General features: G+C 42.5%; 1 protein-coding gene across 9 annotated transcripts in view; it reads left to right on the top strand.

Moving 5' to 3' along the window:
- Window positions 1–15,233, top strand: part of Camta (Calmodulin-binding transcription activator) — a 158,589-nt gene that overhangs the window by 100,881 nt on the left and 42,475 nt on the right. For all 9 annotated transcript variants that reach the window (XM_087356193.1, XM_087356194.1, XM_087356195.1 and 6 more), the window contains 2 exons: window positions 7,300–7,367; window positions 8,975–9,110. In XM_087356193.1, coding sequence (XP_087212319.1) covers window positions 7,300–7,367; window positions 8,975–9,110 — 204 coding nt within the window. The remainder of the gene's footprint in view (window positions 1–7,299; window positions 7,368–8,974; window positions 9,111–15,233) is intronic.

The raw sequence follows: 15,233 nt of genomic DNA, 5'->3' as shown, positions 1-15,233 counted from the left end.
TCAAAGTTCAGAATGGACCAGAATTAACGTAATAATTCTCATTTGTCGTCGCATCTTCACACTTTGCTCCAGATCGAAGTTTCCGGCAGTTTATAGTTCGCTGCATTCCTAATGCTGCTCAGTGTCTGTTCGCAAAGTTCTGTGGTGTAATAGAGGCTCCGTAGTTGTACATAGTTTTATGTTCCTCGGATTTCTTGTTCGTCTGGTTTGTGAAAGTTCTTACGAACTTCGCCAATAATCTCTTTCGCGAATTTAGACCGTAGCGATGTTTAAGTGGACAGTAAATCATTCGTGTGCCAGTCGACAATAAGGGAATACTTGAACAAAAGTAGTGTCAACTTCAATCTATTTAATTAATTTAATATGTAGTACCCAGATGAGGCTTTTTTCCGAATATTGCCGTGTCAGTCCTTTAGAACCCAGCGGTAACTATATGTACCACTAACTATTCGGTTTAATCACAGTGTGCGATATGTATGGGCCTCGTGTGATTTTTAGAATAAACAGCGTTTATTTACCAAACGGCATTAACCGATTGGCCTTTGTGATGTTGAACGAAGTGTTGTGTTTCCTTTGAGGGAACCGAATTTTTAAATGTTATTTAGACGAGTTTTATGCTTCGGTGGGTTAAAGTGAAACTTGAATGGAAACATACACGTGAAAAAGTAAAATAAGGTGTGATGAAATACAGTTTTAAAGATATGCTAATGGACGTACTCGCTTTTATGAGAGAAGATTTACATGTATTTCGATAAGAGTCTGTTCATTTGCACAGGGAAATGTGGATGCAAAAGGAGATTATCTAAACCCCTTTCATTGCCGTCAGTGAGGAAAAGAGAAGTTCCTACTTGGACGGAGCTGATAAACGTTCGTAGGCCCAGCGTATTTATGGAATCCAGGGACTGTGCTAACCACCGTCTGAGAGTAAATACTCTTTCGTCTTGGTGACGAACATAAAGACATGTTCGGTTTTTTATTCCTTAATGTGAGATAAGACGTGGAGAATAAAACACGAACATCCAAGTGTATTTTGGACTTTCTGTACGTACGAAACGTGTTTGTGTGCGCCCCCAGTGGACGCATTGTACTCTCCGTAGATCAGGAGAAAATCCCTGCTAGGAATTCGATATACGCGCATGCGCAAGATTTCGCGATGAGTGACGACCCATCCTAAAAACATTCGTTCCACAACCACTGAACGAACAACAGACAACAATCTTTCACGTGTTCTAATGGGTACAGCTTTAAGATTACCTCACAGCGGCACAGCGATTTAATCTAGAATATTATCGCAACACCCGCAGAACACATTAGAGGTGCGCTCACTACACGCTACTCGTAACTGCTTGATGTTTTCAGTCTGTGTGTAGTAGAATAAAACTGTGACGTATCACACTTCCCACCAATAGCAGCCCTCTAGTCCAGCTGATAAGTAACATTCCCCTCGCACCGACCAGAAACGATTTCCCTCAGAAGGGTTTTTCTCGTGATCTGTGGACAGTAGTTTCATATCTTTCACGATGTGGCGATGCCATGCACGTGGTGTGTCCTGACTTTTACAGGAACAGAGCGAACTATCGCCTCTATATAGCCTGCAATTTGCTGCTGTCATTAGAATAGCGTAGTACGTAGCACGGCTGACGCAAGGGTGATCGTGACTCGAGTGTCACGGGGGAGGTTGGAAAAGGGTATTTATGCGGGATGAATCTGCTTCAGATACTATTTCTAACACAGTAGGGAATTATTGGGTTGCGTTTTAAGTGCAACACTCTGTATATCTTCAACACTGAAGTTTGTTCCTGTTTTCACGTCGTGTTGATGACGGAACTGCGAAGTGCCAAGACGAAGTGGACTTCATTGGAATTAATTCATGTCGATATTAACGAAATTTCGTTAATCTGTAATACTAATGCCCGTTATTTAATCAGGGGGGAAAACGGTACGGAGTTTTTAGCTTTGCAATAGTGAAACTCCTGCTGCATGGAACACTGCATTTTTATACGGAAACTAGATTGTTCGCACATATATTGTTCATGCGAGTTTAATTAATGGCGGATCTTCAATAATGCACGTGTGCTGCATGCTGCCGCATAGCGACCTGTGCATGAATTCTCCCTTTTTCTGTTACAAAATGCTGGATGAACAATGTTTATGGAATCCCACATCACTCTATTATTTTCACGTTAATTTCCTCCATATCATCCACATGTTACTTTAAATTGCTATGAATATAAAATGTTACCGAACTGTTTTCGAAGTAACACTGCAGTTAAACTGTTAATTATGAGCAGAATATCAGTTGTACGAGAATATAAATGAACATTTACTAGAAGGGCTGGTTCTGTTAGGTGACGCGAGTAATAAAGAATGGAGGAGCGAATGTCGCGCATTGTAGCTCTCAGTGTACACAGGAAATGGCATCGCTAAAATAGTGCAGCAGTAGTGATCGCTGCACCTGCACAAAAAATAATTTTCAACGCCGTGCAATTTTTTTTTATTCCGATTTCATTCCTCGGTTGTGGGTTCGCGGGTGTTGACCTGTGTATAATCCATCCTATAACGAATAGCGGCTGAGGTGTTGTAATATGGTAGAAGGACCCAACATTTCAACACTAACAGCGCCAGAGCTTTAAGAGTACGCCGGGTGTTGTAGGAAGCAGCAGATATATGAAGATTTCCGTCTTCTGGGTTGTTGCGCTGTGTAGTCTGGTCGATGTTAACCAACGTTTCAGAGGTCATACTGCCTCCGTCATCAGGGCATATTCATCGCCCTGATGACGGAGGCAGTATGACCTCGAAACGTTGGTTAACATCGACCAGACTACACAGCGCAACAACCCAGAAGACAGAAGTCTTCATACTCTGATGACGGAGGCAGTATGACCTCTGAAACGTTGGTTAACATCGACCAGACTACACAGCGCAACAACCCAGAAGACAGAAATCTTCATGCTCTGATGACGGAGGCAGTATGACCTCTGAAACGTTGGTAAACATCGACCAGACTACACAGCGCAACAACCCAGAAGACGGAAATCTTCATACTCTGATGACGGAGGCAGTATGACCTCTGAAACGTTGGTAAACATCGACCAGACTACACAGCGCAACAACCCAGAAGACGGAAATCTTCATACTCACCGCTGTGAGAACCTCAAGTCTTTCAGGAGATATATCTCAGTCGCTGATAAAGCGGTCGTTACTGCCTCCATCATCAGGGTAAGGACCTCTGAAACATTGGTAAAATTCTGGCAGAATACACGGGACTACAACCCAGAAGACAGCTATTCAAAGTCATTCTTCTTCCCTGGGGTTAAGCTGTCGGAGTGTAAGCTCGTTGCCAGAGTATAGGGCGCAGCGTCCCAGAAGTGAGTCGTCTTCGGCATAAAGAAGTTTGTGGCCACAGCCATCTTCATACTCGCCGCCCTGAGAACCTCAAATCTCATACAGAGAAATCAGGATTGCGTACGGATCTGTCAGAAGCAAGTTAATATGATGTGTGATGGATGTTGGATGTGTAGCCTTGTGGTGTTTGAACTGTACGACGCCTTGTGCAGTGTCATGCTTGTCCTGAGCTGAGGATCGAAGAAGGAACATGAAATGGACTCGCAGAAAGGAACGGATGCAGACAAAAGTGTGCATTTTGAGAAGCAGTGGCAGACTGAGAGAGATGCCCATGAATATTACGTGGTGTGGTGGTTGGATGCGAGTGATGAATGTCGTAAAGATGAGAATTGTGTGCCGTAGATGAGGGGAGTTTAATATAGAAAGACACACGGACGTAGAGAAATGCACTAGTCGCGAGTAATAATATAGGATCTTAATCGCATGCCGTCATCTGTGTGTATTCACTCGCCGTCCCTACACGTCGCTACCGCCGTTATTAATAGCGGGGAACATCCATCTTTTGAGCCAGTGACATTCAAGCTTACTGTACGCAATAACCTCACTGCAACAGTGGAATGTGTCACGTCGCCGATGCCCGTCGAGGGACGCATTTGTCTCTGTCAAATTATAAATGAATTTGTCGTATTCCATTACGTTTAAACATTCCATATGGCTTCTGTAGATACAGTTAACTGACTGTATAGTAACAGAGGTCGATGGTTCGGCATCGATAATAGAAAAGTACACAATGTGTCAGGAACTTCTATCAAGTTAAGATAACTTGTTTCCGTAATGCTCCGTTTTAATCCGTTTGAAGCCGATGCTCATGTGAATATTACTTAAAGGTTCAGTCCGTACCGCGAAGTAAACACAACACTTTACCATTACAAAGATCAACTGGTTAACCTTGTTTAAGGAAATAATACGACTAAAACGCTAATTAACCTTTGGAGCCGAAGCTCTTTCAAATGAAACTTAAGATTTCAGTCCGTACCGCGAAGAAAACACTACACTTTACCATTACAAAGATCAACTGGTTAACCTTGTTTAAGGAAATAATACGACTAAAACGCTAATTAACCTTTGGAGCCGAAGCTCTTTCAAATGAAACTTAAGAATTCAGTCCGTACCGCGAAGAAAACACCACACTTCACCGTTACAAAGATCAATTCGTTAACGCTGTTTAAGGAAATAATCGCGGTTTATTTTGAGAATCATAAGAGACCCATCTGTGGGTTCTTGAGTAAGGTTCTATATTCAGAGGTAAAAACTGATTATTTTGATAAGTGTTGCTTCATTTGATTTATGAAAAAACATGTCTGTTTATGACATGCTGTACACGTACCAAATATGTCCTTCTTCAACCGTGAGGATGGATTCAAATTTACTGCATGGTAATAAATTTTATATTATCGTATTTCATTATATGTGTAAATCAGAAGGCAAAATGTGAGGTGTTTACATTGTGATGTTGACTCTGGAAATTGTACAACTGAAGATCACTTCACCATATTTCAATATGATTTGGACAGCGTTGCTATTTTGTTTTGATACTACAAGAGCGCAAATATTGTTTGTTTTGCTTACGTAGTGGATAACCGATGCGAAGTGGCTGTAGAAATTAATGACGTTGCGTGCAGGCTTCTAATTTAATAACAGAAAGTGGCGGTAGTTGATAATCAAGTTCTACGAATTTTTATATCTGCTCTGTGTAAGCAATTTTATGTCGGTTTTACAACTTCAGCTCACTGTGCCCCCAAGACTGAACAACTTGCATATTAAATTAAATGAGTAACTGAAATTGAACTTTTTATTACGTAATTACGGCACTGAAGTTTATCTGGAAGTGATTATAAAATTGTACATGCTTGTCGTGAAACCAGAATCTCAGACAGATTTATACGAGGTGCGATCGGAAAGTTTCAAGACTGTGTCAATAGAGGGCGAACCGAATGTAGTACGAGCTTCTGCCGCTAGGGGGTGCGGCCTACATTCATAGTGAATCAGTGTGCCAGCCGGCATCATCGTATTAGCATTTGTTTCTTAGTTACGGGCGTTTTGGTAGTGCATTACACCGACCCTCCTGCGATTTCGCAATGGCGGATTTTCATGAACAAATCAAATTTTGCCAAAGACTCGCCAAAACGGCTACGGAAACCTATGAAATGCTAAAGCAAGCATTTGGGGAGTCCGCAATGGGTCGTGCACAAACTTTTGTGGCATTCACGTTTTAAAAATGGCCGAACCTCTGTCGATGATGACGAGCGTTCTGGACGACCATCTTCGAGCACAACGCCCGAAAATGTTACGAAGATTCGGCAGGCCATTCACGAAGATCGACGTCGTACCATCAACGACTTGTGCGACATTGTTGGGATAGGCTATGGGACCTGTCAGCTGATTCTAAAGGAAGAACTCCACATGCGACGCATCATGACAACGCGCCAGCGCACACCGCCCTCAAAGTTCGGCAGTTTTTGGCCTCAAACACCATGGCCGTCATCCCGCACCCTCCTTATTCGCCGTGTGACTTCTTCCTCTTCCCAAAGATGAAAATTCAGCTAAAGGGAAGGAGATTTGAGACGATAGAAGAGATTCAGGCAGAATCGCAGATGGTGCTTGACAGGCTGACAAAGAAAGATTTCCAGGGATGCTTCCAGGCTTGGCAGCGGCGCTGGGATCGTTGTGTTCACTCCCAGGGGAACTACTTCGAGGGTGTTGGATGAATTTAATACCTGAGATAAGTGTACGGGTTTTTTTATACGCGCAGTCTGGAAACCTTTCGATCGCACCTCGTAAGTTAGGGGTGCTTAATAAGTTATTGGAAAATGTTTAGGAATTAAGACACCTGAGAACAATATAACCCAGAAGACATCCATCTTCCGAATGTATGTTTCTTAAGGGATTTTACTATCATGCTGGTTGATTGTCGAAATCCTCGGGTTCCGTGAATTACATATCTGGTGTTAACTTGTTGTGTACAGTTCTGATTTATGGATGCTGTTAATTTATATCTTGTTCTTTTTCGGTATCTGCTCAACTAGGTTCTCGATTACCTTACCCGGTGTTACAAACGGCGTTCCGTAAAGCAACAAACAGAAGTCTTGTTGTTCCCTGGGATACTTTGGGCTACTGATATTCTATTCATAGCAAATCTCGCCATACTCTGAGCTAATGCAAAACCATATAATGGGAATTTAATGTAAATTTTCTATTCTCTTCAGGCGAAACAAAGACGACGCTTTGCTGTAATCCTGTAAATACAGGGCGCTAGGCGTGGTGGCACTTACTGTTCAGTCAACAACAAAAAAAAAACCTTAAAGGTCTACTTGAGCTTTATAGGATGTTTTCTGTCTTGCTCAGCGGCTACGGATGAGGCTACTGGTCTGTTGCTATTTAGAATTAATTCTGAAACAGTGGCTACTTTAGAACAGGGCTGTCCATCATTTTTATATTCTTCGGGCCAAGAATAGTTTTCTTTGTTGGGCTCTGTGGTCAAGAAACCCCTTTTTTGCAATGTTTTTTAAATCTAATGGCCAGTTTTCTCTCTCTTTATTGAGACAACAGAACATTGCTATAGTATTTGCTCAGATATTCTTTTATTGAAACGTGCAGAAATTACAATGTACACATATTTTATAAATTGTCTCCTGCAACAGCTTGTATCTGACGGAGTTTTTACCCGGAATACTTGGATTTCACGGTAACCTAGGAATAAAGAGCCAGTTCGTTTCTCCGAAACGTCGATATTTACCAAATAGTCTGCACGGTGTCACAGTTGAGAAGAACAACATCGTCGTAGCTGTAATCTGTTCCAGATATTTTAGTTTGTCACAGCTTCGAAGGATTTGCTGTTCTGGTGTCTAGTAACTGAATTTTGTTGCTAAACGACGTTCTTTTCCTTGTTTCTAGGAGATAGCCGCCATTCTTATCAGCTTCGAGAGGCACAACGAATGGCAGTCGAAGGAGGTCAAGATCAGGTGAGGAAAACCACGCTGTTGGATTGACATTTCGTGACACGTGATCGGAAGATGGCAGGATAGCCACGTTGAGCCATTTTGCGCCTCTGTTTTTAATTTAAGTTAATTCAGAATTATTAAATGTTATTTGAACGAGATTCGGTTTCGAGGATGAGCCGGGATAGCTCAGTCAGTATAGTGACTAGCTATAGGCTGGACGACCGGGGTTCGATCCCCGACGGGGGCAGAGGATTTTTCCTCTAGCCTCTGGGGCCCACCCAGCCTCCTCTACAGTGGGTACCGGGGTCCTTTCCCGGGGGTAAAGCCGGCCGGGGCGTGATGCTGGCCACTCACCCCCATCTAGTGCCGAGGACTTGCGGGCGTACGTGAAAGTGTAACTGCGCAGGATTTATTTGTGTCTGACTGCATCCAACAAATGCCTTTTCTCCCTTCCGACGCCCCGCTGTTGCATTTTACGTAGTTGTAACTTAACTTTTAAAGCGGACAGTAAATTCTGTTACGATATAAATCTTGCTGGAAACAATGGACAGTCATAAGTTAAGTACGTTTGTGCTGTTGTTAAGGGGGCCTTTTTCCAGCTTACATGTGTACACTCGCAGCAAAGTTTGTTAAGAGAAACAGCGAAAGTTATAGAATAAAAAGACGGCACACACATATTTCTCTCCGGTTTTGTCTGCCCTCGTTCCATTTTAGTTTCACAGCCACAACCAAGATGAACTCGTCCACGCTTCCAGGCTGTCCTGATAACAAGGGACTCCGATCGAAAAACCTCTCCCCCCCCCCCCCCCCCCGATTTTGCTGTTGTTTTTCAAAATGACGGTGCACCGTCATGATCGAAGTGTTATGTGTCAACGCTACGCTGTTTCTTTCTAATACATTGTTTTATTTTCAGTTTTATTTGGTGTTCGCAAAAGTAATAAGATTAGTTATAGTTAAAATGATAGCGTGCTTGCCTGCGAGGCGAACGGCTGAGCTTCGATTCCCGAATGAGATGATTTTTTTAAATCGAATTGTCTATAATGGCTTAGGAAGCCGTGAAATTTCATTCGATTTTTAACTGCATTTTCATTCTTCCGGTATTAATAAATTTATTGACAAATCTGCACAGAAATGGACCACTAAACTCTACAGTTCATTTATATTTAGGTGTCGTGTAAGTCGTATGGCCTCGAGTATGTTTAGTGGCGCGTCAATGTACAGTCCACAGATCAGGAGAAAAACCCGGTGCGGGGGGAATGTTACTTATCAGCTGGGCTAGAGGGCTGCTATTGGTGGGAAGTGTGATACGTCAGAGTTTTACTCTACTACACACAGACTGAAAACATCAAGCAGTTACGAGTAGCGTGTAGTGAGCGCACTTGTAATGTGTTCTGCGGGTGTTGCGATAATATTATAGATTAAATCGCTGTGCCGCTGTGAGGTAATCTTAAAGCTGTACCCATTAGAACACATGAAAGATTGTTGTCTGTTGTTCGTTCAGTGGTTGTGGAACGAATGCTTTTAGGATGGGTCGTCACAAACCGCGAAATCTTGCGCATGCGCGTATATCGAATTCCTAGCAGGGATTTTCTCCTGGTCTGTGAACTGTACTTGCCTCATGTTGGCAGGCCGAAGAGCGGCTCCATGTTGCTGTACAGCCGCAAGAAGGTGCGATACCGTCGCGACGGCTACTGCTGGAAGAAACGCAAAGACGGAAAGACGACGCGTGAGGACCACATGAAGCTCAAGGTGCAGGGCACCGAGGTAAGTTGACCCTCGGCCCTCAGACCTAGACATTAACATGGAGGATGTGGATTGCATCCATCTGGCTTAGGAGTAGGGGTCAGTGGAGGGCTCTTCTGAACACTGGCTGTCTTCTGGGATGTTTTGTCGTGTAGTATGGTACCCTGATGATCGAGGCAGTAAGCGCCTCTGAAACGTCGGTAAAGTTTCACGGGACTACAAGGCGAAACATTCTGGATGACAGTCATCTTCAGACTCGCCGCCAGGAGAACCTGAAATCTCACTTGTGCCACCGGTTTCAGGAATATGTGAGTTAGCATTTTGTTCTCTAAGTAAACAGCGATCACTTCCTTAAACGCTATCAAACAAGTTAAAGTTTGTAATGGTGAAGTGTTTTGTTTTCTTCGCGGTACGGACTGAATCTAGATATTATTTCTGCGAACTTTACCTTCTAAGGGTTAATGTGTGTTGCCTGTGGTTTTGTGTTACAAATTGGTCAGATTTCAGTTGTTTTTCACAGAGAGCTAAGCAAAGTACAGCGTTTTTTTTAAAGCAAAGCTGTTGTATCCTTCGTGTCTCGGATCTTTCCTTGGAACCTTCTTACGCCCTCCTAAGCTGCCAGATTATTATTCTAGAGACAATCCATATTCAACTAAGAACACAAGGCAATTGATGGCTGTTTTATTTGTTTAATTCCCGAATGTTTCTACTCTAGCTAGGTCATCACTAGGAGAAACGTGCGATGTTAATGAAAGTACAATACGTGGTAATATAAATATCAGAAGGTAGATCTCTTGATATTTGTCTGTAATTACATAAATCAGGGAACGGTGAAAGTAGAAAGTGACCCTGAGTTGAGTTGTAACGTGGCAGCAAACATTTTTGTTGCCCCAAGTCCCCACGGTGAATGATTCTCTCTCTCGCTTTATTTCTAATATTAACAACGTTGCTATGACGACTGGCGTCGACAAACAACGCTGCAAACTTCTTGCAACCCTTTCCCCAGTCACAGAAATGATTTCACTGCCTTCTCGCTCTCTTTTCCGTGTCAGATGAAGTTTCGTTCTTTTATCTTCTCGTGTTTCCCCTTTCAGCATCCTCTGAAGCCCTTCCACTAAGCCGCGCAGTGATATTTACGTGGTTTTGCCTCTCGCCTCCCCTTCCTACTTAAACCCATTAAAGGATAATACGAGCAATTATGTGAATTATGTGTGCCAATTTTCTTAATGGTCAGTAACCTGGCATTTTGCACGTTAAAATAAATTTACACGTTTCTGTTCGATGGCAGAATAAATAATGATTATTTTTTCGGGGCATGTTTAGCGCATTTATTCGGTGTAGGAATCTAATTTTTTAATTAGTCGTAGTGTTTAGCTGGAGTTTAAATTAATTAGTTAGAGCCATAAGTGATTCGTTACAATTGGATCTATAAAACATTTTCCCGAGTTCTGAAATATGTACATCGCCCGTAGGCTAAATAAATCTCTGAAGTTGATGTAGAGTCGTAACAATCCTCGAACCAAGTACCAGTTTAGTTTCTTGCAGGATTATTTCCAGGAAATAAACTCGTGTCTCGAGAGAGAGAGAGAGTTGGAGCGAAATTGGGGAAAAGCCCAGGTTCGTTGTTTCCGCTGCCCGTGTAATACGACCTGTTACCTTCCATATTTGCCGGTTAATTTTGAGCTGAAGAGGAGTTTCGTGTAAGAAGTTGAAAAGTACGGCACTCGATTCGAGATTTCTCCTCTAAAACTGGCTCGAAGGCAAAGGGAGGAAGATGAGCCCCTTGTATTATCCTGAGTTGCTTTTAAGCCTATCTCTCTCTCTTTCTCCTCCTGTTTGTTCAAGTTCCCTTTGATCCCTCGGGAACTTTTCTTCGTCTTCTCTGTCAGATTCTTTCTCAGTTTCTGTGAGGTTGATGCATTTTTTATTAATTCTTTGAAACGTGACTCTCAAGCGTGTAAAATGTATTTTGAGTTCTGAAAGGGCGAAATTTACGTTCACTGTCTTTACGTGAATTTCGGAACTCACAGTTTTAATATAGTCATAAGATATGTATGTATGTACCGAACAAGAGACTTCAAAACGTTGCGAGTCTTTCAGAATTCGATGCGATGTTGTTAATTGTGCTGTTTATCTTCTCTCTTGCTTCCGACTCCATTAAACAATCTTGCCTCATCACACTGCAGACTAAATTATTGCTACAGTTTCATTATTTTATGGAGACCGCTGAATTTTGGCTGCGCAGTGTTGAGTTTGCTGGTAGCTTCGTGTTAGGGGGTTTTACCTTTATGATGCAAGGGAGCATAAAGTATGAAGATATCCGTCTTCTGGGTTATTGCGCTGTGTAGTCTGGTCGATGTTAACCAACGTTTCAGAGGTCATACTGCCTCCGTCATCAGGGCGATGAATATGCCAATAGGGTGTGAGGAGCTGGATTTATAGGTCGGGAAGTGAAAGGTGTAGCCTGCCCCGAGCCAATGGGAGCAGGTATGGGAGTGGACCAATGGTAGCACGTGGGCTTACATAGTCAAAAGGAAAAGTTCGTGGCCAGCCAGAATTTTAGAGGCGCGTAATAAAAATCAGTTCATTAACATCAGTAAGTGTCACGGTAATTACGGGCCCGTGTTGTATTTCTGATCCGTACGTGCGTCTGCTTCTGTTGCCAGTATAGGAGAACTCTGCCTCGCATTGCTTCTCCCACTACTTCCTACTTCCCTCCCCTATTGCGCAAGCCAGCGACCATTATAAAGCAATAGGACTGTACATCATACACGCAAGCGACGAGTCTGTTAGTTATTTGAGACGACGTAAACGAGTATCCACAGCGGAACCTCTGCCGTCAGGTCGTGGTATTAAGTTACATGAAGCTCGCCGATACTGGTGGATGTTCGCGCACTGCTCCACGTTAGCTCTGACGTCAATTTAAGTACCAAAACCGCGCGTTCTGCTAATTGGTTAATGGGTCTAACAACCCGTGGTAAAGTTCTCAGCAATGTTTATAGGGGTTTTCCCCCCTGTCGTAAAATGTTTATAGTTTGCAGTTTGGGTTTAAGGTTTATTTATGTCACATTAGTGCTAGATGCACTGTGGCTATAACTGTGTGAAGTGTCACCGAGACTGAATTCTCTGTTGTAGACTATTTATTTTTATTTCATGGACAGTTTTGTATTTTTTTTTTTTAAATTTTACTTTTAAATTGCACATCTCCGTTCTTCGTTGATGCTGGTTTTCTGGGTAGACCGCTGTTTGAACGTACGGGCCCGTTTTTGCCCTGGATTTTCGTACGAAAATAAACTTTATCGAAATAATTTTGAATGTATATTAATGCGTGTCACTGCGTGCAGGCTTATGTTAAATTGTTGTTCAGCGCACGTCGTTAATAAACTTCATTGCCAACAGAAACCTCTTAACCACCTCTTAACTAGCACTTGAGTGTTAGTGTACTGAACTGTCCTTACCAGTAACTGTACGTAAATTGGAGATGGCTGTCTTCCGTGTTTGCAGTCTGGCAGTTTGCCGACGTTTCAGAGGTGCTTGCTGCCTCCATAATCAGGCCTCGGTTTTCTTAGAATACGTCCCGCGTAAGACAGAAACCTAACATCAGAACGTAAGCAACAACCACGGAGTTCAGTAACATCCGTGTTCCGGGATGTCCTGTCTTTTCCCCGTCTTCCAGTGTTCTCCCGTTTACTCTTCCTGTAATCCTAGGAGTGCTGTTCTCTAGGTTTTTTCTCCCCTTCTGAACCCCGAACTCCCCATCGAGTATAATTCAATATGCCGCATTCTGGTAATCTCTCTCTAAAACTGTGGAGATTGTCGTTGGAGTATGGAGGCGTGGTTATTATATTATAATTTATGTTATTGCCCTCCAACATAAAAGGTAGCATATATATATATGTATTTATGTGATGTTGTGTGGTTCCTTGTGTGCCCAATCTCTGTTTTACTAATGATGTGTAGAATTGAAACGGATCAAAGAGGAACCACAAAACACGAATGGTCGAAACATGCTTTTTCAGGTGAGTTCCTTTGTACGAGACTAGTTTATGGTAGGAGAGTTTCTGCTGTGAACGGGATATAAAACCCGCCGGAATTCTCCCCACAGGGAGAGAAAAAAACCCCTCGAATTTGTTTTTAATCGCGATGTTGGTGAATTATGTGGAAAGGAAAATACCGTACTTCAGGCGTTGTGCAGACTCGTAGGTAGATAGCAAAAGGTTTCTTCCGTGCTACGAATCAGCCCACAGCATCACATGGCACCTTCTCCGCCGTTAGAACGTCAAATTTCATTCGGAATTTTAGCGTAGCGGTGAACCGGCTTGCGCTGTCTTACAGATTTACCTTCTTAATGTGATGTTCGTTGGTACAAACACAGACATCTTCTGAGATGTTGCGCCGTCTACGCTGACAGATGACGACTCACATTGCGTCCATCATCAGGGATGATGGAGGCACAAGGCACCTCTGAAACGTCGGTCAGTTTCTACGAGACACGCGGTGCAACGTCCCAGAAGACGGCCATCGTCAGTGCGTCGCCGTGAGAACCAGAAATCTTTGTGTTGTTAAGCTGAGTGCAAATTAAGGACGGAATGAGCGCGGTATGTGAGACGCAAGGGGGTAAGAGATTTATCGGGAACACTAAGAAGACGTGGGTTTTTTTGGAGGGTGGGGGGGGGGGGGTGAGTATTGAAATTAAATAAATGAGCGTAAGTTGTGAAGGAGTGAAGTGGACTGACCTGGCAGGCAGTCTTCTTTGGTCAAAGTGATTTACCTTTTTTGTGCAGGAGTAAGGGATTTCTTCAACTGAGGCATTGCCTTCATCTCGTAAGAAATATCTTGATCATCGGAGAAACGACTCTAGTCACGAAAAGGTTTGGAGAGTTGGTTAGGAGTAGGCCTTTTCGAAACGTCGAGGTTCTCATGGCTTTGCCGGTAATATCTCGATTGTGGTCTGCTGGATTGTGACGCCGTGTGGTCTTGCAGGCACTTAACCGACGTTTCGGAAGAACGTATTGCCTACATTCGCGTCATAACCCAGAAGACGACAGTCGACATATAGGCCTGTATTCTCCTGGTTTTTTTTTGTATATTTTATATTAAGCGTTGAAGTCTAATTTATCTGTGTGTCACGTGGTGCTTATATTTTGAATAAGATTTTATTAAAATTGATCTGGATATTGAATAAAGTATAAACTACTGCATCGGTCTACTTAGCGCGTTCTCAAACATCTTAAACATGTTTGTTTGTCTGTCTGGTTGCTCCCCTGTCTCGAGTTCTGCAGTCCAACGCTTATTTTTACAGAAGACGCAGTGCTTTTTTGATGGATGTTTTTCCTAAAATGATTGGCATCGGATGTTATTACTTCCACGCTGGTCTTGATATTTAGAGTCAAATTTGAGAGGGTTAAATGGAAACGCGTATTGATCCAGCGGGTGGAATTGAGAGTTGGGGGGTGGGGGGCAGGGATTTATAAGTCAACCCTCCTATTTTCCTGAATCAGATTCGTAGAATGCCGATTGGTATTAAAATGTATTCAGTGGTTTTCGTGGATATTGAAAAAAAATTGAAATTTAATTACTGTATTTCCCATTTCTCCGTGTTTTATTTGGGGGAAAAAAAATCGGAGAAGAGTGTTTGAAATTGGAATGGTTAAAAACTGAATGGTAATTAATTATATGTATATAAGCTGATCTCTCACACCGACATCCGAGAAGTGGAACCGAATTATGTCAGACTGTAATCTCTGTTTAGACTGTATCTTTGTCACGCTAAACTTACGACTTTTTCTGTGACGAACGAAATCTGATATGTTTATTTGTGAGAGAGTCGTTAGGATTTATAGTAGGATATAGGATTTATGTTCCTGTTATTGACGTCATTGTAGCTCAGCTAGGGATCGATGTCTGGCCCTTGTGAACAAGGTAATGAACCCCGGAAAGTTTTCGGTTTTTGAAATAATTTACACGGTGGTATCGTAGGAAAATGGTAAATACTAGAACCAAGAAAAAAAATGGTTAATCTTCTCTATTTTGGTAATTTGTGTTCAAAACTTTGTGAATCATAAAATAAATTAATTACAGTTTCCCATGTTATGAAACTTAATTTGAAACAGCTAAGGATTACTTGAATCTGTATCGTGAACA

This window comes from Zootermopsis nevadensis, unplaced genomic scaffold, assembly GCF_977971745.1.
Source record: "Zootermopsis nevadensis isolate Lab colony 2312 unplaced genomic scaffold, Znev_1.0 Znev_ptg000002l, whole genome shotgun sequence".
NCBI lineage: Eukaryota > Metazoa > Arthropoda > Insecta > Blattodea > Termopsidae > Zootermopsis > Zootermopsis nevadensis.
The sequence above is the reverse complement of the archived record's forward strand: the minus strand, read 5'-3'. Positions and strand labels throughout refer to the sequence as shown.